A 23,310-nucleotide genomic window follows, 5' to 3' on the forward strand; every position below is an offset into this window, starting at 1 on the left:
TCACTGATTCCTCCACACGGCAGTGCTGCTGCCCACTGAAGACACGGGGAAGTGGGGCAGCAGGGCCTACACCCTGCGGCCCTGTGCACTCAATCACCTTGCAAAAGGCTTTCACTGTGCAGTAGCTTGAAAGCACTCTCAAAGGCACAACAATTCCTCCCTCTACCCCCAGCAAAAATTCCGCTAGACATATAGGAAAAAGCAGGCTATAAACCTTTCATTTCTCTTTTCACCATCTGTCTTTTTCTTCCCCCCAAACCAGTTGTTTCTGACCTAAAGACCGACCTCATTGTGCCGCCCAACAATAAGGAGATGGCAGCAGGTCAAAGTCCTGTTGTCTGAGAATGCCAGTTCCCGTTCTGAAAGCAGAAATAATAGAGGGTACCCCCTTAGCAAAACGGATGAAAAGGACTCATCAGCTGTGGCAGAAGAATTCTCAATCACACCCAGGCTTGTTGTTGAGAAATCAGCTCAACAGCAATGTATTGGTTATGGCTTGGAAGATTCAAATGTCACCTACTCGTCCCTTATCCAAAGGGAAATAAAAATTACTTTTGCTAACACTCCAGGTCTCCAAGAATAAGGGCCTGTTTTGTACATTCTAGCCTAGGAATGTTACATGCAGACTTGGAAGAAGTATGCAAAGAGATTCTCTCATCCTGTGCGCAAGCCCCACGGGTGCTGACCAAGGATGACATAGAGAGAACACCACTGAAGTTTACCAAAAAATGCCTGATTAGAAACTTGACTGCGTATGACCAATTCTCGGTTCTCTGAAGGTGACATCTCATCTCCAGACTGCCTACTATAACCAACGATAGTAAATTAGCAAAATGGACCACTAAGTAGTCCCTCAGTATCTACTCTGTACAAAGGGCTGGGGGCCAGTACCTCAGCCAGGCTTAAGAGGCGGCATGGACTCTGGAGGCAAGTTGAAAGGGAAGTTAAAACCCACGTTATGAGTATTACATTTCTCAATTGAGATTTCCAACTTTTGTGATTTGGGGAACTGGGACTTTTATGAAATAGAAGATTCTAAGCTAAAGATTTCCAAACCTGTTTTCAAGGTTGTATTGTCCAAGTTAAACATCAGATGAGGGCTCCTTAACAGCTCTCTGAGCACTAAATTCACAGGGTGGCTTGTCTCCTGGATCCTCCTTAACATGCACTGTCTGATGAAACATCAAACTCCTCCAACAAATTGGATGATATTCGGCTTTAAAAAGGGAGGGAATTCTGAGACATGATAACCCTGGACAAACCCTCAGGACATTAGGCTAAGTGAAATAAACCCAAAATACAAGCAAAAACACCATATGGCTGCACTGATACGTGGTCCCTAGACTAGTCAGATTCTCAGATACAGAAAGTAGAGTGGGGGTTGCCAGGGGCTGGGGGCAGGCGGAAGCTAGGGTTCAATAGTACAGAGTTTCTGCTGGGGAAGACGATCAGCTCTGGGGGTGCGTGGAGGTGCTGGCTGCAGGACAGCGTGAATGCACTTAATGCCACTGTACTATACAATTAAACATAGTTAAAGTGGTAAAAAGTCCCATATATTTTACTATAATAATAGAAAAAAAGCCCCTCCAAGTAAATTTTTTTCCTTTACTGAACTTTGGTAATAGCTGAAAGCTGCTTATTTCTGTGGTTTAGACTTCAGCGAAACACTCTGGAAACAGAATGCTGGGCTGTGAGTCCTGCCCCTGCCCGTTTCAGCTGTGTGACCCTGCACAAGGTCCTCGGGGTCTCACGCTGCATCTTCCCCTCTGTCAGGAGGGGCATAACCACACCTGCCTCGGAGGTGTGAGGATTGAGAGAGTGCACTTGTATGGCCTTCACAACAATGCCTGGCATGCAGTAAGCACTCAATAAATGTCCCTCTTTGGACTGAACATGTAGTTTACATTCCTAACTGATGCCAGGATTCAACCTTTTCCATTATCTTTTCAAGTGCGTTGCTTTATTACCGCATCTTTGTGAGTATTGAAGGGGAGGTGGATAAATCCTTTTTTAATCAAAAGAGTAGAAGAAAATCAGATTTTGAAAGGAATATTCCAGTTGGGCACTCTGGAAGGCTGAGGCAGGAATATCCCCTGACCTTAGGATTTCGAGACCAATCTGAGAATGAGACCCCATCTCTACTAAAAATATAAAAATAAGCCGTGTGTGCTGTGGCTGGGACCTGTAGTCCCAGCTACTCGGGAGGCTGAGGCAAGAGGATCACTTGAGCTCAGGAGTCTCAACTTGTGAGCTAGGCTGAGGCCATAGCACTCTAGCCTGGGGCCACAGAGAGACTGTCTCAAAAAAAAGAAAGGAAACTTCCTACAGGGAGCTGGAACAACCACATGATGGCAGCATAGGCACCAACACTGTGACAAGAGCAGTTCCCAAATCAAGGCGCCTGGGACAGCTCCCGTAACTGTGGGCCAATGTAAAACGAGAGGGGAGGCCAGCATCAGGAATCAAGTGGAGTGATTTACCACAATTCAAAAAAGCAGTATTTTCTTTCAGGTCTGTAAAAACTTGGCAGGTCAAATGTGGACTCATACATGAGCTACAGGACGACACATAAGTGTCATTCGTTTTTCTTCTTCTTTTTTTTTTAAGACACAGTCTTACTCTGTCGCCTTGGGTAGAGTGCCGTGGCGTCATAACTCACAGCAACCTCAAACTCTTGGGCTCAAGTGATCCTCCTGCCTCAGCCTCCCAAGTAGCTGGGACTATAGATGTTTACCATAATGGCAGGCTATTTTTTGTTGTAGTTGTCATTGTTGTTTAGCTGGCCCAGGCCCCTTTCAAACCCGCCAGCCTCAGTTTATGTGGCTGGCACCGAGCCAACATAAGTATCATTCTTGTAAAGAATATTTCTCATAACTTTAAAAAGGGTTTTCTGAGAAAAATGACAACCACAACCAAATGAGTCTGCAGATACAATGGCATAAGGTTTACCCTGGAGCTGTGTGTGTGTGTGTGTGTGTGATAGAGACACCAGAATGATGTTAATTCAATGCCAAGGCCAAGAACAACACGAGCACCCTGCCTCTCCCTTTTCCTGGGCCGCCGGGGGCTGTGGCTGAAAAGTAAGAAGCTGTAGGTCACCTTACAAGAGTATAAGGAGACAACAGAGATACTAGACTATGAAGACAGCACAAAAACTATTCTAGGAGTTTTCAAGTGAATAAGAGATTCTCCTAAGGCAAAAAAAGCCTACTTGTCTAGTTAGGCTCGGATCTCATTACTCAAAGGAGCATTTGAGCATTGCCAGCGTGCTCAGTTGTACCCAGGACAACAGGGCTGATGGGCCCGGCCCGCTCTCCCAAGACGGGCTGGAGACCTGGAGAAAGCAAAATGCCAAACGCGGTTATTACAAACCAGCTGCCACCACGCAGAGGACAGCCCGCTCCTGATGTGACACAGACCACCAAGATGTGTGCGACGACGCCCAGTGACACCCAGAAAACTTGCACTACATGACATATAAGTACCATTCTTATAAAGTAAGCACAGACAACATTCTAAATAAAAATTGGGATAAAGAATTTTCATTACATTTATACCTTTAATTTTTTTTCTTTTTTTACTTATTGAAAAATACCTCTTAGTTACTGGCAAAACTAAACACCTTTTCCAAAATACATTAGGTGGAACATTAATGCCATGACATTTTCCTTGTTAAAAAGGCAATCTGTCCTGACTGAATTCAAGTTTGCAAATGTGCGTATGTATGTATATATACCTATATATGTAAATGTTGATATATGAAATATGTGAGCAAAGATGCATTTAAATGCTGTAATTATAAAATATACAACTATATCATATATAGAATGATGTACTGTTTATATATTGCTTTCTGGGGATTCACCAAAATAAATATAGTATATATGATATATACCATCTAAGGGAATCATAATAGAACACCTTCAGTTACGAAACCCAATTAATTTAACATTTTAATACAGGGTCATCTTCCCACCCTATACCGATTACCATTCCTAAAGAAGTATTTGGTTAAACAAACTGGGATGCCTTGATTTGGAAGGAGGCCATGCAAAGGACAAATACAGAGCAGGAAAAGTGGTCAATTTAAAAAATGAGAATGAAGGGCCAATGAGGTGGTTGGTGGCAAGAAGGAGCATGTGTTAAAAAAAGTTTATAGGCAGGGTGATGTGGCTCACGCCTGCAATCCCAGCACTCTGGTGGGGCCCAGACAGTTGAATTGCTTGAGCTCAGGAGTCTGAGACCAGCCTGAACAAGAGCAAGACCCTACTAGTAATAGAAAAATTAGCTGGGTGTGGTGGTGGGTACCTATAGTCCCAGCTACTAGGGAGGCTGAGGCAGGAGGATCACTTGAGCCCAAGAGTTTGAGGTTGCTGTGAGTTATGACGCCACGGCACTCTACCCAAGGCGACAGAGTGAGACTCTATCTTAAAAAAAAGAAAAAAAGAATGACACTTATGTGTCGTCCTGTAGCTCATGTATGAGTCCACATTTGACCTGCCAAGTTTTTACAGACCTGAAAGAAAATACTGCTTTTTTGAATTGTGGTAAATCACTCCACTTGATTCCTGATGCTGGCCTCCCCTCTCGTTTTACATTGGCCCACAGTTACGGGAGCTGTCCCAGGCGCCTTGATTTGGGAACTGCTCTTGTCACAGTGTTGGTGCCTATGCTGCCATCATGTGGTTGTTCCAGCTCCCTGTAGGAAGTTTCCTTTTTTTTGTTTTGAGACCATCTCTCTGTGGGTAACAGAGTGAGACTGTCTCAAAATAAATAAACAAAAAAAAAAAGGCCCAAGCTCTTGGAAAGAACATTAGTGACTTTTTGAGGAAAAGATATAATACTAAGGAAGAAAAAGAAACTTGTCATTTGATGAGTATATTTTTTCTTCAGGACTTTTTAAAATTAAAACTCCCTAAGGAATACATTCACGAACTCAAATTTCCAACATTCAAAAGGGATACAGTGAGGGATTCACTCCTGACCCCCCAGCCAGAGACGCCCCCAGAGGTAACCAGTGCTACTCACCTCACATCTAACCTTGCACAGACAGACTGTGTACTGATGAGCAAATACTTCTGCCCCGTTTTCGGAGTGGTAGCATGCTGTGCCTGGTGCTCTGCGCTTTGTTTTTTTAACTTATTCCACCTTAACACTATATATTAAGCACTAAAGGCCTTGATTTTTTTCCTGGCTGCACAGCCCTGCAATGCCCACCCACTGGACAAGGATACATCCAGTCACACACCAATGGTGGCCTCCAGATTTTGTTGCTTTAATTTATCTTTAATAAACAAAGAAGGAGCCAGAGTCGTCTACATTTGTTATTTCTAATTTTGGTAATCAGAACTATAGAATACACTTCAAGGTGCAGAACTGAAAGCTGTAACGCTGACAGGTATTCTCAAATTGCCTCCTCCAGAGGCTGCATCAGTTTATACTCTGACAAGTGACACACAAGAGTGACCATTACATATATCACCAATACGATATATATATAAATATATAATATAATATAATATATATATTGCTTTGATCTCTGGCAATCTGATGAATGAAAAATGCATTAGTGTATTTTTAGCGTACACATCTCTATATGGGAGACAAAACATCCTTTCATATACTTTTAAGATAGATAATTTCATTTTCTATGAAATGTACATTCACATTTATATTAGAAAATTGATCTTTCCCTTATATATTCTAAGGATTCTTCACATATCAGAGAAATTAATGCTCTTTTTGTGCTATAAACTACAGACACTCTTCCTAGTTTGCTATTTCCTTTTTTTTTTATAGTAAGTTTATCCATGCATAATGTATATGAGAATGTGTATGTATGTGTTGATTTTTTTAATTTTTTCTTTATGGATTCTGGGTTTTCAAATAACTTATTTAAAAATGTTCTATAACCAATGTATCTGGGAAGATGGGAATGCTGTGCCCCCCGCCCTCTTAAACATATATTGAAATTCTACCCCCTGTGGTAGGTAGGGAGGGAGGTATCAGGAGATGCAGTCCTTGGGAGGTTAATTAGGATTACATAAAGTCATGAGGGCAGTGACCTCACAAATGGATAGCGCCCATGAAAGAGTCCCAAGAGCACCTGTCTGCCCTCTCTGCCATGTGGAGACACAGAGAGAAGGCAGCCATCTATGAACCAGTAAGCAGGTGCCTTGATCTTGGATTTCTCTGCCTCTAGAATTGTCATAAATAAACGTTTGTTGTGTAAGCCACACAAAAACCTCAGGTGGCTAAAGAAGTGCTGATGCTTTTTAATCTCAGTAGTATCCTTTAAAAAAGGAAACAATTGTTTCTTAAGTGGGATTATTCACAACAGCCAAAATCATCCCAAGAATCCATTGACAAATGAACAAAGAAACAAAACATACACATATGATGGAATATTATTCAGTCCTAAAAAGAAAGAACATTTTGGTAGGGGAATGCAGTGGCTCACGCCTGTAATCCTAGCACTCTGAGAGGCAGAGGCAGGAGGATCACTCAAACCCAAGATTTGAGGTTGCTGTGAACTACGATGACACAATGGTACTCCAAGCAGGGCCAGAGTAAGACTCCGTCTCAAAAAAAAAAAAAAAAAAAGAAAGAAAGAACATTTTGACATATGCTAACATGGAGGAACCTTGACAGTATAATACTTAGTGAAATAAACCAGTCGCAGAAGGACAGGAAGAAATGTGATTCCACTCACATGAGATCCCTGGAGTAGTCAAATTCACAGAGACAGAAACAGAATGTGGTTGTCAGGGGCTGCAGGAAGGGAATTGGGGCCTTAGTGTTTAAAGGCTACAGAGTTTCAGTCCGGGAAGATGAAGTGAGAAGGGGAAGCAGGGGAGTGATGATGGCAGCCCATGTGACTGCACTTAGGACTTTCCGTGTACTAAAATGCATACTTAAAAATAGTAAAATGGCTAATTGTAGCATCATTAAAAACACAAAAGCAAAACAACAACTTGGATAGCAAACGCCAAAACTCACGGATGCATTTGTAACACAACATCCCCATGAGGGCAAGTGAGCAAGTGGAGAAGAGGGCAAAGGGGCTGTGAGCCCAAGACAGCCAGGTGCCCCCAGGTGGCCACCAGCACCAGCCAGAGCTGGGCATCCACTGTGAGGGCAGCAGAGGGAAGCAGGCGGGGACTTGGAAGGCTCCAATCGGCCGTGTGTGCCAACGTGGAGAAATGAGACTTCACAGACATGTGAATGGTTTGGGCACCCCAGCAATAAGATCAAGACACATCAAGGAAAAGAAATTCAGATCATCATCAGATTTTTGACTACAACACTTTATAATGGTGGAATATGTTTAAGTTCCTCACTGAAAGATAATGTGAGTTGAGGATTTTATATTCAACCAAAATGGCCCTCTAATAAAAACACTGCAGATGAACTGTCACTGCCAATTTGGAGACAGTGCTCCCATGTTCCCATCTTGACATCTCTACCAGGGGATTGTTTCAGAAAACCAAATTGACTGGAGAGACATTGACACTGAGCTTGGTGGTGAGCATTCATCATGCATTTGCCTACAGGAATGAATCTGATAAATACAAAGGAGACAGAACAGTGTGGGCTAGCCCATGTGCTCCGAAATTGGAGAGAACGGGGAGATGGCGCTAAAGGGATGATCTGCTTGCTGACTGCCTTCCAGGTATTAGCGAGGAACAAAGGGCAGATGCTAGGGACAAGAAGGGCAGAGTGACGAAGAGAGAACTGGCTGACCGTGGGGAACCAACAGACAAAAGGAACTTTTCCCAAAAAAGAGAAAACCAAAGGAATTTTATTAAGTTGATGTTGCCAAGGTAACCATTAAAATAAAAAATACCAACACACCAAAAGAACATAGGTAAGGAGGGAGGGAGAGAGAAAGGGGGGGATGCAAATAGACAGACCACACAGTAGAAGGGGAGAGAAGTGAGCAGAGTGAAGGAGAGAAACAGAGTCTAGCTTCTTCAAATGTACTTTGTCTTGCTGATTTGACTCTTGAATTATTTCAACATTTTATATAAGGCTGGGCATGGTGGCTCAAGTCTGTAATCCTAGCACACTGGGAGGCCGAGGCAGGTGGATTGCCTGAGCTCACAGCTTTGAGACCAGCCTTAGCCAGAGCAAGACTTGGTCTCTAAAAACAGCTGGGTATTGTGTGGGAGCCTACAGTCCCAACTACTTGGGAGGCTGAGGCAAGAGACTTGCTTAAGTCCAAGAGTTTGAGGTTGCTGTGAGCTGTGATGCCACTGCACTCTACCCAGGGTGACATAGTGAGACTCTGTCTCAAAAAAATTGCATAATCACAAAACAAGTTAAATTTTAAAAAGCAATCCCTCAAGAATGGAAGTCCAATGTAACAAATGAACCTAACTACATATGTAAGAGTTGGCAGCAGAACCACACGGGGGAGGACTATCCCAAAGTGACTTTAAAACAGTCATTTGAGGAAAAGACCCAACAAGAAAAGAAAATTATAGACCAATATCACTAATGAATATAGATGCAAAAATATTCAACAAGATTCTAACAAACAGAATCCAGCAACATATCAAACAAATCATACATCATGACCAAGTCGGTTTTATCCCAGGGTCTCAAGGCTGGTTCAATATACGTAAATCTATAAATGTAATTCAGCACATAAACAAATTAAAAAACAAAGATCATATGATTCTCTCAATCGATGCAGAAAAAGCTTTTGATAACATCCAACATCCATTCATGATTAGAACACTTAAGAAAATTGGTATAGAAGGGACATTTCTTAAACTGATAGAGGCCATCTACAGCAAACCCACAGCCAATATCATACTGAATGGAGTTAAATTGGAATCATTTCCACTTAGATCTGGAACCAGACAAGGCTGCCCATTGTCTCCATTGCTCTTTAACATTGTAATGGAAGTTTTAGCCACCGCAATTAGGGAAGAAAAGGCGATCAAGGGTATCCACATAGGGTCAGAAGAGATCAAACTTTCACTCTTCGCAGATGATATGATTGTATATCTGGAAAATACTAGGGACTCTACTACAAAACTCTTAGAAGTGATTAAGGAATACAGCAGTGTCTCAGGTTACAAAATCAACATTCATAAATCGGTAGCCTTTATATATACCAACAATAGTCAAGTTGAAAAAACAATTAAGGACTCTATCCCATTCACAGTAGTGCCAAAGAAGATGAAATACTTGGGAGTTTATCTAACAAAGGATGTGAAAGATCTATATAAGGAGAATGAAACTCTAAGAAAAGAGATAGCTGAGAATGTTAACAAATGGAAAAATATACCATGTTCATGGTTGGGAAGAATCAACATTGTTAAAATGTCCATACTACCCAAAGCAATATATAATTTCAACGCAATCCCCATTAAAGCTCCACTGTCATACTTTAAAGATCTTGAAAAAATAATTCTTTGTTTTATATGGAATCAGAAAAAAACCTCGAGTAGCCAAGACATTACTCAAAAATAAAAACAAAGCAGGAGGAATCACGCTACCAGACCTCAGACTATACTACAAATCGATAGTGATCAAAACAGCATGGTACTGGCACAAAAACAGAGAAGTAGACGTCTGGAACAGAATAGAGAACCAAGAGATGAATCCAGCTACTTACCGGTATTTAATCTTTGACAAGCCAATTAAAAACATTCAGTGGGGAAAAGATTCCCTATTTAACAAATGGTGCTGGGTGAACTGGCTGGCAACCTGTAGAAGACTGAAACTGGACCCACACCTCTCACTATTAACCAAGATAGACTCTCACTGGATTAAAGATTTAAACCTAAGACATGAAACTATAAAAATACTAGAAGAGAGTGTAGGGAAAACCCTTGAAGAAATTGGGTTGGGTGAGTTTTTTATGAGAAAGACCCCCCGGGCAATTGAAGCTGCTTCAAAAATACACTATTGGGACTTGATCAAACTAAAAAGCTTCTGCACAGCCAAGAACACAGTAAGTAAAGCAAGCAAACAGCCTTCAGAATGGGAGAAGATATTTGCAGGTTATGTCTCCGACAAGGGTTTAATAACCAGAATCCACAGAGAACTGAAACGCATTAGCAAGAAAAGAACAAGGGATCCCATTGCAGGCTGGGCAAGGGACTTGAAGAGAAACTTCTCTGAAGAAGAAAGGCGCATGGTCTTCAGACATACGAAAAAATGCTCATCATCTTTAATCATCAGAGAAATGCAAATCAAAACTACTTTGAGATATCATCTAACTCCAGTGGGACTAGCCTATATCACAAAATCCCAAGACCAGAGATGTTGGCGTGGATGTGGAGAAAAGGGAACACTTTTGCACTGCTGGTGGGAATGCAAATTAATACATTCCTTTTGGAAAGAGATATGGAGAACACTTAAAGATCTAAAAATAGATCTGCCATTCAATCCTGTAATCCCCCTACTGGGCATATACCCAGAAGACCAAAAATCACACCATAACAAAGATATTTGTATCAGAATATTTATTGCAGCCCTATTCATAATTGCTAAGTCATGGAAAAAGCCCAAGTGCCCATCGATCCACGAATGGATCAATAAATTGTGGTATATGTACACCATGGAATATTATGCAGCCTTAAAGAAAGATGGAGACTTTACCTCTTTCATGTTTACATGGATGGAGCTGGAACATATTCTTCTTAGTAAAGTGTCTCAAGAATGGAAGAAAAAGTACCCAATGTACTCACCCTTATTATGAAACTAATGTAGGACCTTCACGTGAAAGCTATATCCCAGTTATAACCTAAGAATAGGGAGAAAGGGGAAAGGGAGGGGAGGGAGGGGGGAGGGAGGCGGAAGAAGGGGGACTAATGGGATTACACCTGCGGTGCATCTTACAAGGGTATATGTGAATCCTAGTAAATGTGGAATGTAAAGGTCTTAGCAAAATAACTAAGAAAATGCTACAAAAGCTATGTTAACTAATGTGATGAAAATGTGTCAAATGATATATGAACCAAGTGTATGGTGCCCCATGATCATACTAATGTACACAGCTATGGTTTAATAAAAAAAAAAAAAAAAAAAAAAACAGTCATTTGAGTGTATAGTCTAGTGGGATTCTTCCTAAGGATAAAAAAAAAAAAAAAAAAAGCAAAGAACATTTATAAGACAACTGGGGAAAAACAGCACTGGCCAGACTTTCACCTCTTAAAGGAATTGGCATTGAGTAGGAAAGCTATATACCGTGGTGATTTAAAGGGAGCCTCTTAGCTTTTAAAGGTACATACTGGAATGTTTTGAGATGTAATGTAGAAAAAAATCTATCAGAATTGAAGCTTACATATAAACACTATCCACATGACACGATACAAATCAAATAACTTTTTATGTGTGACACAAACCTGTCTATAAAGCTAATGTCTCCTTACTGTTTATTTGAGATAGGGTGTCGCTTTGTCACCCAGGCTGGAGTGCAGTGAAGCAATCACAGCTCACCACAACTGACAACTCCTGTCCTGGCTCAGCCTCCCTAGTAGCTGAGACGACAGGCATGCACCACTATACCCAGCTAATGTTTTCATTTTTATTGAGACAGGGTCAGGCTATGTTGCTCAGGCTGCCCTTAAACTCCTAGGCTCAAGCAACGTCCAGTGTCAGCTTCCTAAAGTGCTGGGACTACAGGTGTCAGCCACCACACCCAGCCTTACTGTTTTTCTCTTTAAAGCAGCCTAAACCTTAATATGATTTAAGGCCTGTAGCTAAACATGTTAACGCTCTGCCAACCCAGAATTCAGTGAAGCAAAACTAGTCCTTGCTTTAAATGAAGGGAAAGGAGCAGAACGGTGAAGGAGCCTCTCCTCTCCCTTCCAGCTTCTCCAAGCCTAAGGTTTAGCTTACGGCCACAAGTACCTTAAAATTAAAATAAGTAACACACCTAAACATATGAGCGGCATCCATTCCTTAAAAACACACATACATCCAAGAAATGTTATTTCTAACCTCTTTGGTCAATACCGTGTTATTGTTCCCCTGTGGTTCTGCAGGAGGACCAACTCAAAGCTGCAACTACCCAGTCATCCCCTTCTTTGTATACAAAGAGCTAAAGCCCACCCACCAGCCAGGGGAGGAAAAAGCATGGGGCTGAGGAGTGAACTGATAAGTAACGTGGGCAGTGAGCTCAATGCTCATGCACTTGCGGAAGCACAGGGGAAGGAGTCCTTAGATCTCCCCAGAGGAGAGGAAAGGCTTAGTGAAGAGAACATACTTAAGCAAGGTATTGAGACAGCATTTTATTGAGTACAGAAGTACATTATAGTGATAGGAAATAGGACAAATAACAACTGAAGAGCGATGGGAGGTTGGAGAAGTGTATGAAGGTGCAGGGCAGGTTCCAGAAATGGGGGTTGAGGGCGGAGGGCAAAGAGCCCACCAGAGAGGGATGGCCCTGGCGTGACTAGCTGTATGCCACAATCTGATCTGGGCTGCCATGTCTTCAGGATCTTATCTATAAAATGAGGATACCAGGTATAAAACAAATGTCTTTAAATGCCTTGAAGAGCATTTAAAGCCCTTGCAGAGGGCTCGATAATTATTTGTTTTCTTTGTTCTCCATACTTTGAAGCAGGAATGTAGAATTTAGGCATAAAAGTCACAGAGGGAGTGAGATGCGACAAGATGACCAAAGAAGTGGGTGGAGCCAAGTTATGATGCAGTTCAAAGACTTCGCCTGGGCAAGGAGGCACCTAATCAAGTGTTCTGAGCAAAGGATTTGGTCTGTCTTTGAGAAAGATGATCATTCCCACAGTTACCTGGCAGACAGAGTGCAAACGCATACAAACGGAGTTGTTAAAATAATGCAGGCAAAGTACAGGAGAGAAAGGTCTGAACACCAGCAGTGACAGTGGGAACTGAGAATAAAGGCTGAATTTGAGATAATTCTAAGGACTTATTTCCAGAACTGGATATAAGTAGGATACTCTCTACTCTTGGCAGAAAGAGTAGAGGAGGAAAAAAAGCAAAAACTGTGGTAAAGAGCATTGAAAGGCTCTGTAAAGAGAACATTATGCATTTAAAGTGTGAACAAGTTGTGTGTGCAAGGAGGGGAGGCCCCCACTCCCAGCAGCAGTGAGAACCTGGGCAGGGCCCCTCTGGACTCCAGCACCTCCCTGGAGGACACCTTGCCGGGGGAGGTGGAGGGGAGCAGCGACCAAGAGCAAGTGCCGTGGCGGTCAGCCTCAGACCAGCCTCAGACCGGCCACCCAACTCCCACCCTGTGTCCTGCCCTACCTGGCTCACTGCAGACCTAACATTATACAAGTGCTGAGCACAGCATCTGGCCCTGAACAAACAGAAGCTTTCTTCCTTTTGCTTTTGCTGCCCCCTGCTGAACGCTAAGAGATCAGTCTCACTTCCAAGCCAGCGACAAAGACGAAAAGTTTGTCAATGTTTGAATGAAGAAAAATGTTCTCCATCCTAGCCCATAACCATCAATCACACACTTTGTCTTCTTTCACTTTCAGAATCTATCCTTTGCTGCATAAAGTACCTGAGGCCAAAGAGCATTTTATCCACAAGGATCACACTGTCAGGTATAAAATCTGACCGATATTATTAATTCTTGAGAACTTTTGATTACAACTTTGATAGTCATATGAAGCATGCAACCCCCCCCCACACACACACACATAGATATTAGGTTTATTACCCTCAAATACATAAAGTAACTTGAACAACTAACAACAGATAAAGTGATACCTTTTAGGAAACTTGATTTATATCAGTTACATTTGTCGTACCAATTATATCTAAAATTAGTGTCTCTTAAGTGCATTAAAATTTTTCTCCTATGGAAATCAGTTAAGACAAGTTCTTGCAATATTAGGTACTTCATCAATATGACTAGCAAAACTATAGATGATAAAAAATCTAAACTTTAATTCAACCCCATCTCAACAAATATAAAATATAAATTCAGAGAAAAAGAACTCTTTTGGTTTATAAGCACCATGTACTTGATTCCTCTCTGAAGGCCCAATGAAGAAGAGAGTTGATTAAAAATACAACCCAGTGTGTAAAGCAGCCGAATTAAGTCAGAAGTTTAGAACCGGACTTCTCCACCGTTAGCTATATCTCAATAGTCCAGCTGTGTGACTGCTCTGCAGCCTGTTTCCTTATCTATCCAATATGGATTTGTTAAAAAAAATTAAACAGCAGATACAAAGGCGATGTGTACAGTCTGGTATACAGGAAGGGCCAATGCATGTTAGTTAAAGCCAAATGTTTTCTAACTGGTGGCTTACAGGCATGCTTTCTTGTAACCACTTAATTACAAACCTGAAATTTCTCTTTTGGAATGTTCCTCCGGGCCCCTTTGGCTAAAACCAAAGCCTCTTCCACTCTACGGTTTGCTAGAAGATCCTGTATTTGTTTTTCCAGAGGTAATGGAACCAAGATGTAAACTCCTTTACTTGTGGCAACAATCACTCTTCCTGGGAAGAAATTCAACATTGTTGGAAAGGGAAAAAACAGACTGCCTGCAAGAAAACACACTGCTTTCCCCAAATTAGATTATTACCTGACTTGCTGATCAATTTCCTCAGTCTTCTCAATAGAATCTCTACAGAATTTAGAAATGTGCTTCTTCCCACACTATCAATTGTTAGAAAAGAACTCTTTTTTTTTCCTTTGAGAAAAAGACTTGCTCTGTCACCCTAGGCTCTGTCACCCCAGGTTCTGTCACCCTAGGCTGAGTGCAGTGGCATCATCATAACTCACTGCAACCTTAAGTTCCTGGGCTCAAGCAATCCTTCTGTTTTAACCTCCCGAGTAGCTGGGACTCCAGGCACCCACCACATCATTCTGCTATTTTTTTTTTTTTTCTATTTTTAGTAGAGACAGGGTGTCAATCTTGCTCAGGCTTATCTCAAACTCCTAACTACAAGCAATCCTCTTACCTCACTTCCTAGAGTGCTAGAATTACATACATGAGCCACCACACTCAGCCAGGGCAATCTCTTAATATTAATACAACATTTCCAAAGAATAACATCTGCTTTTTTGCCTTTTTCTGTTCAAAAGTGCTGGAAATTTTTAAGTAGATACATAATATAGAGTCCAATGAAGTTGCAGAGTTCAATCAGAGAACATTATCAATAGAAATTATAATATGCCTCATATAACACTTTTTAAAAATCATTTGCCCCTGATTTAGTTTATATAAGATGAAGATTTTAACGCAGTATTTTGAACCATGAGGTATTTCATACTCAACTACCACCTAAATATGTCCAAATCTTGCCATTACGTATTAATCGTCCCACCCATGGCCAACACTGCTGTCCTCATTTAACCTGTGAGACCTTGCCCAGGTAGTCTGTGAGGAGTTAGAACTGTAATCCAAGACTAGCTCCTACTACCAAGCTTTCAAATTAAATTTTGCTCTCTTCTGAAGAAATGTTCAGCTGAGCACTTGTCTGTTCACAGGAAGCAATTAATTGATCTTTTCTGTCTTCTGTACCACAACTAAAGTGGCTTTTCTCAGACTCATTCTGTCCCTCCACTGCCTGGTGTCACCTTTTCCAGGAGGCCTCTCTATTCCCACCCAAGACAGGTGACATCATCCTCCTGTATGTGTCCCTAACACCCTGCCCCCACCTCCACCACTCAGCATGCACAGCACCCTAACACAGCTCCACAGGCCGCTCCAAGACGTGCGTCAGTGCCCTACCTGGAATCTGAGCCACCTACGGGAACAGTGCGGCTTGTGTGTCTTAGAATCTCCCCAGCAGCCAAGACCATGCCTGACACAGGAAGGGCAATGTTTCATGAACTAAAACCCTCAAATGGCACAAGCAATGCATAAATCTCGATTAGTTCCTGGCTGGAAGAAGATACGATGAAAGGCATTCTGAAGACAGCTAAGGAAATCTGGATATAGGCAGGACATGAGAATTAATGTTGATTTTCCTAAGTGTGAAAATGGCATTGTGGTTTCATAGGAAAATGCCCTATTCTTAGGAGATGCATGTTACAGTTATTTTGGGATTGAATGTCATGATGATGCCAGGCGATGGCTCATGCCTATAATCCCAGCACTTTGGGAGGCCAAGATGGGTAAATCATTTGAGGTCAGGAGTTTGAGACCAGTCTGAGCAAGACTGAGACCCTATCTTTACTAAAATGAAAAAAATTAGCTGGACGTGGTGGCAGATGCCTGTAGTCCCAGCTACTCACAAGACAGAGGCAGAAGGATTGCTTGAGCCCAGGAGTTTGAGATTGCAGTGAGCTATGACAACACCACTGCACTCTAGATGAGCAACAGAGAAAGACTCTGTCTCAAAAATAAAATAAAATAAAATAAAAAGTCATGCTATCTTCCACTGACTTTCAAATGGCTCAGCAAAACGTTAATATGTGTTAAATTTAGCAAAAAAAGGCTTATGGTGGTTTGCTTTCTTTTTTCTCTGTATGTGTGAAAATGCTCAAAATAAATCCTTCACTTAGCTCATCATTACACAGAAGACAAAGTCCCTCCCTGACTGCCCTGGTCTGCTGCAGCCTCAGTTTACACGGGCCCTCCAAATACACCGTGCCGTACAGTCACACTGAACACTCACAGAGGGTCAGAGTCATTTGTGCACCTGCTACGCTCAGCCCAAGGCCCAAGCCCCAGGAGGCCCTTAGTAATATTTACTAAAGAAATATCATAAAAAGGGTTGATAAGTAAGTTTTGTTATGATTCCTACATAAACAAGTACCTTCAAAGTCCTGCAGGATGTGGCCTTCCTTAAAGGGCAGGGTCTGCTTTTGCTGCTGATCCAACATGCTATGAACTGTGATGAATTCGTCATCGAGCGCTATGACATACGGAAAGGAAACAGCTGCCCCAATCACGTTCTCTGACCAGTGCACAGGGGCACGCTGGGAAATCCCAGCAACTGTGGCAAACATGCCTATGGAAACAAGAAGAAAGAGTTAGGTGGCTTTCAAAGAATTATGGTATCCTTTTTATGTAGATATTTCTGGATGTGGAACACCCCTCTGCAGTTTCCCTGTACAGTCTTACATTTCAAGAAAGGAAAGACAATATAATACGCTATATGTGTGACTTCATTTTTGTGAAAAGAACTACCTTCCTTACCCAGAATGCGTATCTGACATTTACCTCCAATTAAAAATGGGGTTAAGGGCAGCGCCTGTGGCTCAGTCGGTAAGGTGCCGGCCCCATATACCGAGGGTGGCGGCTTCAAACCCGGCCCCGGCTGAACTGCAACCAAAAAAAAAATAGCTGGGGGTTGTGGCGGGCGCCTGTAGTCCCAGCTACTCGGGAGGCTGAGGCAAGAGAATCGCTTAAGCCCAGGAGTTGGAGGTTGCTGTGAGCTGTGTGAAGCCACGGCACTCTACCAAGGGCCATAAAGTGAGACTTTGTCTCTACAAAAAAAAAATAATAATAACAACTTCTATATTGAATGTCAGCTCACCTATTTAATACATAAAGTTCACCGAGGAGACTGGGGTTTACCTGAGTTAATAGATTCACCAAGTAGAGTCAATCCACTTTAACTTAGTTTTCAAAGTAGCTGACATGAAACATCTTTGAAAATAGTATGCTGTAGCCCCCAGATGTTTAGATGCTGCTGCAATGGACAAATGGTTTCTACCACAAACAACAGAGAGGGAGGAGAGACACAGGGAAGGAGGCAGCCAGAGCTACAAGAGAAGGGCTGGGAAAACATTCAGAGGTGAATCCAGGGAACCTGGCACCTGCCTTCTGGGAAGCCAAGGAGAGGGTGAGTCAAAGGCCAGCACAGGGGTGTTCGCCACAAGGACCAGCAGCACTGGGCTGGCCTAAAGCACAACAAGGAACGAGGGTACAGGGCTGCATAGGAGGCCGTGTGTGTGCCTAGTAAACTGGGGGGTCGCAGACTTCTAGAAGAGGGGAGATGGGAGTTCAAATGTTTTCTTGGAAGATAACAGTATTCTTCCTGAGCAAGGCACATTACTCTATGGAACAAACAAGAAGCCACCACAGAATAAAAGACAAAATGAGGGGGTTTCCCAAGGACAGTTCATGAGGTTGCTCAGAGCATTTGGGGTTTTTTTGGCATGTATTCCAGAGCTAAGAGGCATGCTGAGCAGAGACGTCAACAAGCTCAACGGAAATACAGCAATAAAAAAAAAAAAAAAAATACCAAGATGCCCAAGATCTAAAAGGTAAGACCAAATAATAGGACCATCTGGCTCTGTTCCAGAGGAGGGACAATCACATAAACCAAGGTACAGAGTTTGGAATTTCCAATGTTTTATAGTAACATAGAGGATGTAAAGTTTTAATTAATCCAACACCAAAGTATTCAAATAGAATCCAAAAACTGCCTAAGGAAAGAAGGGTGAGTCTGATGCTGTGGAACACATTAAGAATCTGAACGAAGACTGAGCCTGGGAGGAGATAATCAATCAGCACTGTCTCCAGTGTTCTGTGTGCTTACAAACAGCCGGCTACAGAGAGCCCCAAGGAAGAGAAGAGCAAATCCCAGGCACTGGTGCTGTGCGTGCCGCCTCCACCCAGCCATTCCGTAAAAGGCACACTGGCGGAAAGAGAAGTATAGAGCAATCCTGAGGATTCTGCTGAATTTCAGGTCAAATAAAATGCTCTGCACAGCACAACTCTCAGGGTCACATGGACACCAATAGCGTTGTTAGCCTCATCCTGGAATTAAACAGGGTCACTGCATTTACCTACTTAAAGTTTAACTGTACAGCACAGAGGCCGCAACTAATATTCTTGAATTGAAAAGGGCAAAAACCAGAGGTCAAGAACAAAGGTGCCTGCATGAAAGGAAAAGTGAAGATTTCACTGGAATAAAAGAGAACACAGTAACTGGCAAACAGGGAGTCCACAGCCTACATCACAAAGCCCCGAAGCTGCAGGCACTGGCCTGGGTGTGCAGAGAAGGAAACACTTATACACTGCCCGTGGGATTGAAAACTACTGCAGCCATTTTGGAAATGTGGAGAATCCTCCAAGAGCTAAAAGTAAACCTTCCATTTGATCCTGCTATCTCATTGCCAGGTTATCTACCCAGAAGAAAAAAAATCATTTTACCATAAGGACATCTGTTCTAGAATGTTTATAACAGCTCAATTTGTAATTGCCAAGATGTGAAAAGAACCCAAGTATCCCTCAACTCACAGATGGATAAATAAACTATGGTATATGTATACCATGGAATACTGTTCAGCCGTAAAGAAAGATGGAGATGTGGCCGGGCATGGTGGCTCCCGCTTGTAATCCTAGCACTCTAGGAGGCTGAGGTGGGTGAATTGCCTGAGCTTACAGGTTTGAGACGAAGACCAGCCTGAGCCAGAGCGAGACCCTGTCTCTAAAAATAGCCAGGGGTGGTGGTGGGCTCCTGTGGTCCCAGCTACTTGGGAGGCTGAGGCAAAAGAATGGTTTGAGCCCAAGATTTGAGGTTGCTGTGAGCTATGATACCACAGTACTCTACAGAGGGTGAGAAAGTGAGACTCTGTCTCAAAAAAAAAAAAAAGAAAAGAAAAAAAGAAAGATGGAGACGTTACATGTTTTGTATTTACCTGGATGGAGCTGGAGAATATCTTCCTAAATAAAGTATCAAAAGAATTCTTTACTTGTGATAGTAAGTATCACAAGTGTCCAAGATAAGAGCATCCAAGGTACCCAATACTAACATAACTGAATAAATGAACTACAGCACCCCCACGCAAGAGAAAAACACCATTAAATTCAAGTAGAGCAGGTGGGGGAGGAGGGAGGGAGGAGAGAGAGAAGGGAGAAGGGAAGGAAGAGGGGAAGTGAGAAGGGGTAGGGGGAGAGCGGAGAGGGAGACAGGAGGGGGCTTAATAAGCTCCCACCAAACGGGCACTATGTAGGGGTATACAGCACACCTCCTGAGTGAAGGGATAAATTATGACTTGGACTTTACCTAACAAATGCAAACAATGTAACCTAACCGTCTGTACCCTCACATTAATGTGAAATATAAAAAATGAAAGAAAAAGAAGAAGATCTCTCTCTCTGTCTTTCTTCCTGCCCCCCTCAATGTACCAAGGGAGGGCTATGGGAGAAGCCCTCACTATAAACCTGACCATGCTGACAGACTGATCTCACACTTCCAGCCACCAGAACTTCAAAAAAATAAATTTCTGTGCTTAAGCCAAATTAAAAAAAAAAAAAAAATGAGTCCAGGACAAGCAGGAGGAGCCCACACACCCACCTGGGAACAGAGGGGACAGTGACCTACTCTGGCCCCGGTACTGCTTCTGTGCTGGGCACGGGTGCAAGTGCTGTCAAAATGCCGACGACACAGATGTGTGAGTGGTGCATCTCCCAAAACATCTTTTCCAACTGTGCACCCTCTAAGGGTGAGTCTACATGCTTATCTAAGCTGGGGGCGTGGGGGGGGGGACGGGACCACATGAAGTGAAGAACAGCTGAGCTATTTGTCTTCTTCAAGAAGCATTATCACAAGATGAAGTTTAAAGTCACACTAATCAATTGTATTATGAAAATTCTAACCAACTATTGCTTGGCAAAAAGTTGAGAGCAATTTCTTATTACATGGGAATGTCCGCAAGTTATATTCAGGGAGACCAGCAGCAAGGAAAATGAAAATATCCAGCTTTTATGTTTAAAGGTGCACTTACATCCATTATAGTAATTCTTTTGAACTATTCCTTTCTTTTTTTTTTTTTTTTTTTGTAGAGACAGAGTCTCACTTTATCACCCTCAGTAGAGTGCCATGGCATCACACAGCTCACAGCAACGTCCAACTCCTGGGCTTAAGCGATTCTCTTGCCTCAGCCTCCCGAGTAGCTGGGACTACAGGCGCCCGCTACAATGCCCAGCTATTTTTTGGTTGCAGTTCAGCCGGGGCTGGGTTTGAACCCGCCACCCTTGGTATATGGGGCCGGCGCCCTACTGACTGAGCCACAGGCGTCGCCCTGAACTATTCCTTTCTAAGCTATATGAAGATGGTGGTGGTGGTTACTACACTGTCCACAGGTAATGTATAAGAAACTTTATATACAAGTGACCTTTCGATTTGCTTATAATCATACCAGTTACAAGCAGAACAATTAAAAAGGTTAGTTCATTTAGCACGATACTCAGGTAGTTGAGACAGTAAGCTGTGAGGAAAATCCATCCTAAATATAACTATCATTTCCCTTCGATCTTAACACTACAACCAACAAAGGGATACTGATGTCAAATATTTACACTATGAAGTTGTTATAACTAAAACGGGTATGGCACATGAACAGGCAAGTGAACAGATGGAACCTAACAGAAAATCCACAGACAGACGAAGGGCACGAGGAAATCTGTGTGTATTAAAGAGAGTCACCTACATCAGTGAGGAGAAAAATGGACTCTTTAGTTGGTTGGGATAACTGGATAGCCACATAAAAAAAGATAAAATTAAATCTATTCTTTATACTCTTCACTGTAAGAAAAGTTAATCATGGCTTGGCACCCGTAGCACAGTGGTTACTGCGCCAGCCACATACCCGAGGCTGGCGGATTCAAATCTGGCCCGGGCCAGCTAAACGACAAAGACCACTGCAACAAAAATTAGCCATGTGTTGTGGTGGGCGCCTGTATTCCCAGCTGCTTGGGAGGCTGACGCAAGTGAATCGCTTAAACCCAAGAGTTTGACGTTGCTGTGAGCTGTGACACCACAGCACTCTACCGAGGGTGACATAGTGAGACTCTGTCTCAAAAAGAAAAAAAAAAAAAAAAGAAAGAAAGACATGTTAATCATGCAAATACAAGCAGAAAACACAGATGATTCTGTCATTAACGCAGAAGATGGGGGAACAGCTCCTAACTGCAACTCAAAAATCAAGAAGCAATAACTTAAAAGGCTGATATACTTGATTACATAGAAATATCCAGAAAACCTTTTGTCTGGTGAAAACTGGAAATAAATACGTGAAACCTATGTAACAGATACAGGCTGGTATCTAAGGAATACTTTTAAAAAGGCTAAAGAATAGATAATCCCCATCAAAGAAACACAAATGACTCTTAAACCTATGAAAAACGTTCAACCTGTGCATAATGGAAATGCGAATTAAAACTACATTGGCAAACCATTTCTCAAGTAGTTTTGAGAAACTACACAAGTTACAGGCTGTCAAAACCACACAAGTTGGGACAACATGCTCTGTGGGCAAAGCTGAGGTGACACAGGCACTGTCACATGTCACTGGAGAGAAACAAAATGGTGCAACCTTTATGGAGAGGAATGTGGTAACCCTGCATTTACACACTGACTTGGCAATCTCGCCTCTGGAAATCTTTCTCACTGATACACTGAAAACACATGCACACAACGGTGAGTCCCCACTCATAGCCCAAGACGAGAAAAATCCCGAATGCCAACCCTCAGGTGGAACGAACTATGTTTATCTCCACACCTTAGAGTAGCACGGAGCTTTAAAAATGAAGGAAGACCTCGGTTACACCACGAAGCAATCCCCATAATATATTAAATTAAAAAACCAGTGTAAAGAAAAGTACCCTACCATACAGCCAAAAAGGAGGGAGATACAAATGTTTGCATCATTTGTTAATATGTTTTATTTAAAAATGAAAGAATAAACCATAAAAATAAAGTTTACCTGTGGGAAGGGTGAAGCAGGAGGTAAACCAAACCTCTTTTATTCTAGCTTGCTTACCTATCTGCCTTGGAACCTTATAAATATTTATGTCATAAAAAATAAACTAAAGCAATTTCCAAAAATTGAAAGTAAAATAAAACCAATCTGACCGTACACCCAGTTGGTGGCATGACCACACTGAGAGGAACTATTCCAAGTGACTTAAAAACAGAGTAATTTGACTGTATATCCCTAATACCCACAGGACAAAAAGAACCACAAACCATCCAACTTTTTCCAGTAATTACATTGTGGGAAAAGGAGTTTTGGTTTTCTTTTTCTGTTCTCCATACTGTGGGATGAATCAAAGGAAGAATGATGTTGGGTGGTAGAGAAGTAAGATTTTCAGTGTGGTTGAAAGGTATGCTGATGGACTGGTTCTATCAAGATGACCTTGCTGCAGAGTAGCTTTAAAAAAAGACATACTTTCCAGCACTGCCTATGGCAAAGGCCTAGAAACAATAGAAAACAGGCACCTATAGCCCCTAGGCTGTGGTCTGCAAACATCAGGGTTCTAGGAAGGCGTGGCTGAAACCAGACCCAGGGCAGAAAATGCACAAGGTGAGCTGGGAACCTGACAGCAGCCAAGCCAGTAACAGATTCCTAGGGACATGTCAGAGAAACTTCCGAGTCCACCTGAAAGAACCT

At 42.3% G+C, this 23,310-nt stretch overlaps 1 protein-coding gene across 6 annotated transcripts in view; it reads right to left on the minus strand.

Annotated features, from left to right (window-relative positions):
• TGFBRAP1 (transforming growth factor beta receptor associated protein 1) overlaps positions 1-23,310 on the minus strand; it is a 68,086-nt gene that overhangs the window by 19,945 nt on the left and 24,831 nt on the right. For all 6 annotated transcript variants that reach the window (XM_053588920.1, XM_053588922.1, XM_053588919.1 and 3 more), the window contains 2 exons: positions 16,719-16,913; positions 14,296-14,450 (listed from right to left, as the gene is read on the minus strand). In XM_053588920.1, coding sequence (XP_053444895.1) covers positions 14,296-14,450; positions 16,719-16,913 — 350 coding nt within the window. The remainder of the gene's footprint in view (positions 1-14,295; positions 14,451-16,718; positions 16,914-23,310) is intronic.

Source organism: Nycticebus coucang, chromosome 4, assembly GCF_027406575.1.
Source record: "Nycticebus coucang isolate mNycCou1 chromosome 4, mNycCou1.pri, whole genome shotgun sequence".
Classification (NCBI taxonomy): domain Eukaryota; kingdom Metazoa; phylum Chordata; class Mammalia; order Primates; family Lorisidae; genus Nycticebus; species Nycticebus coucang.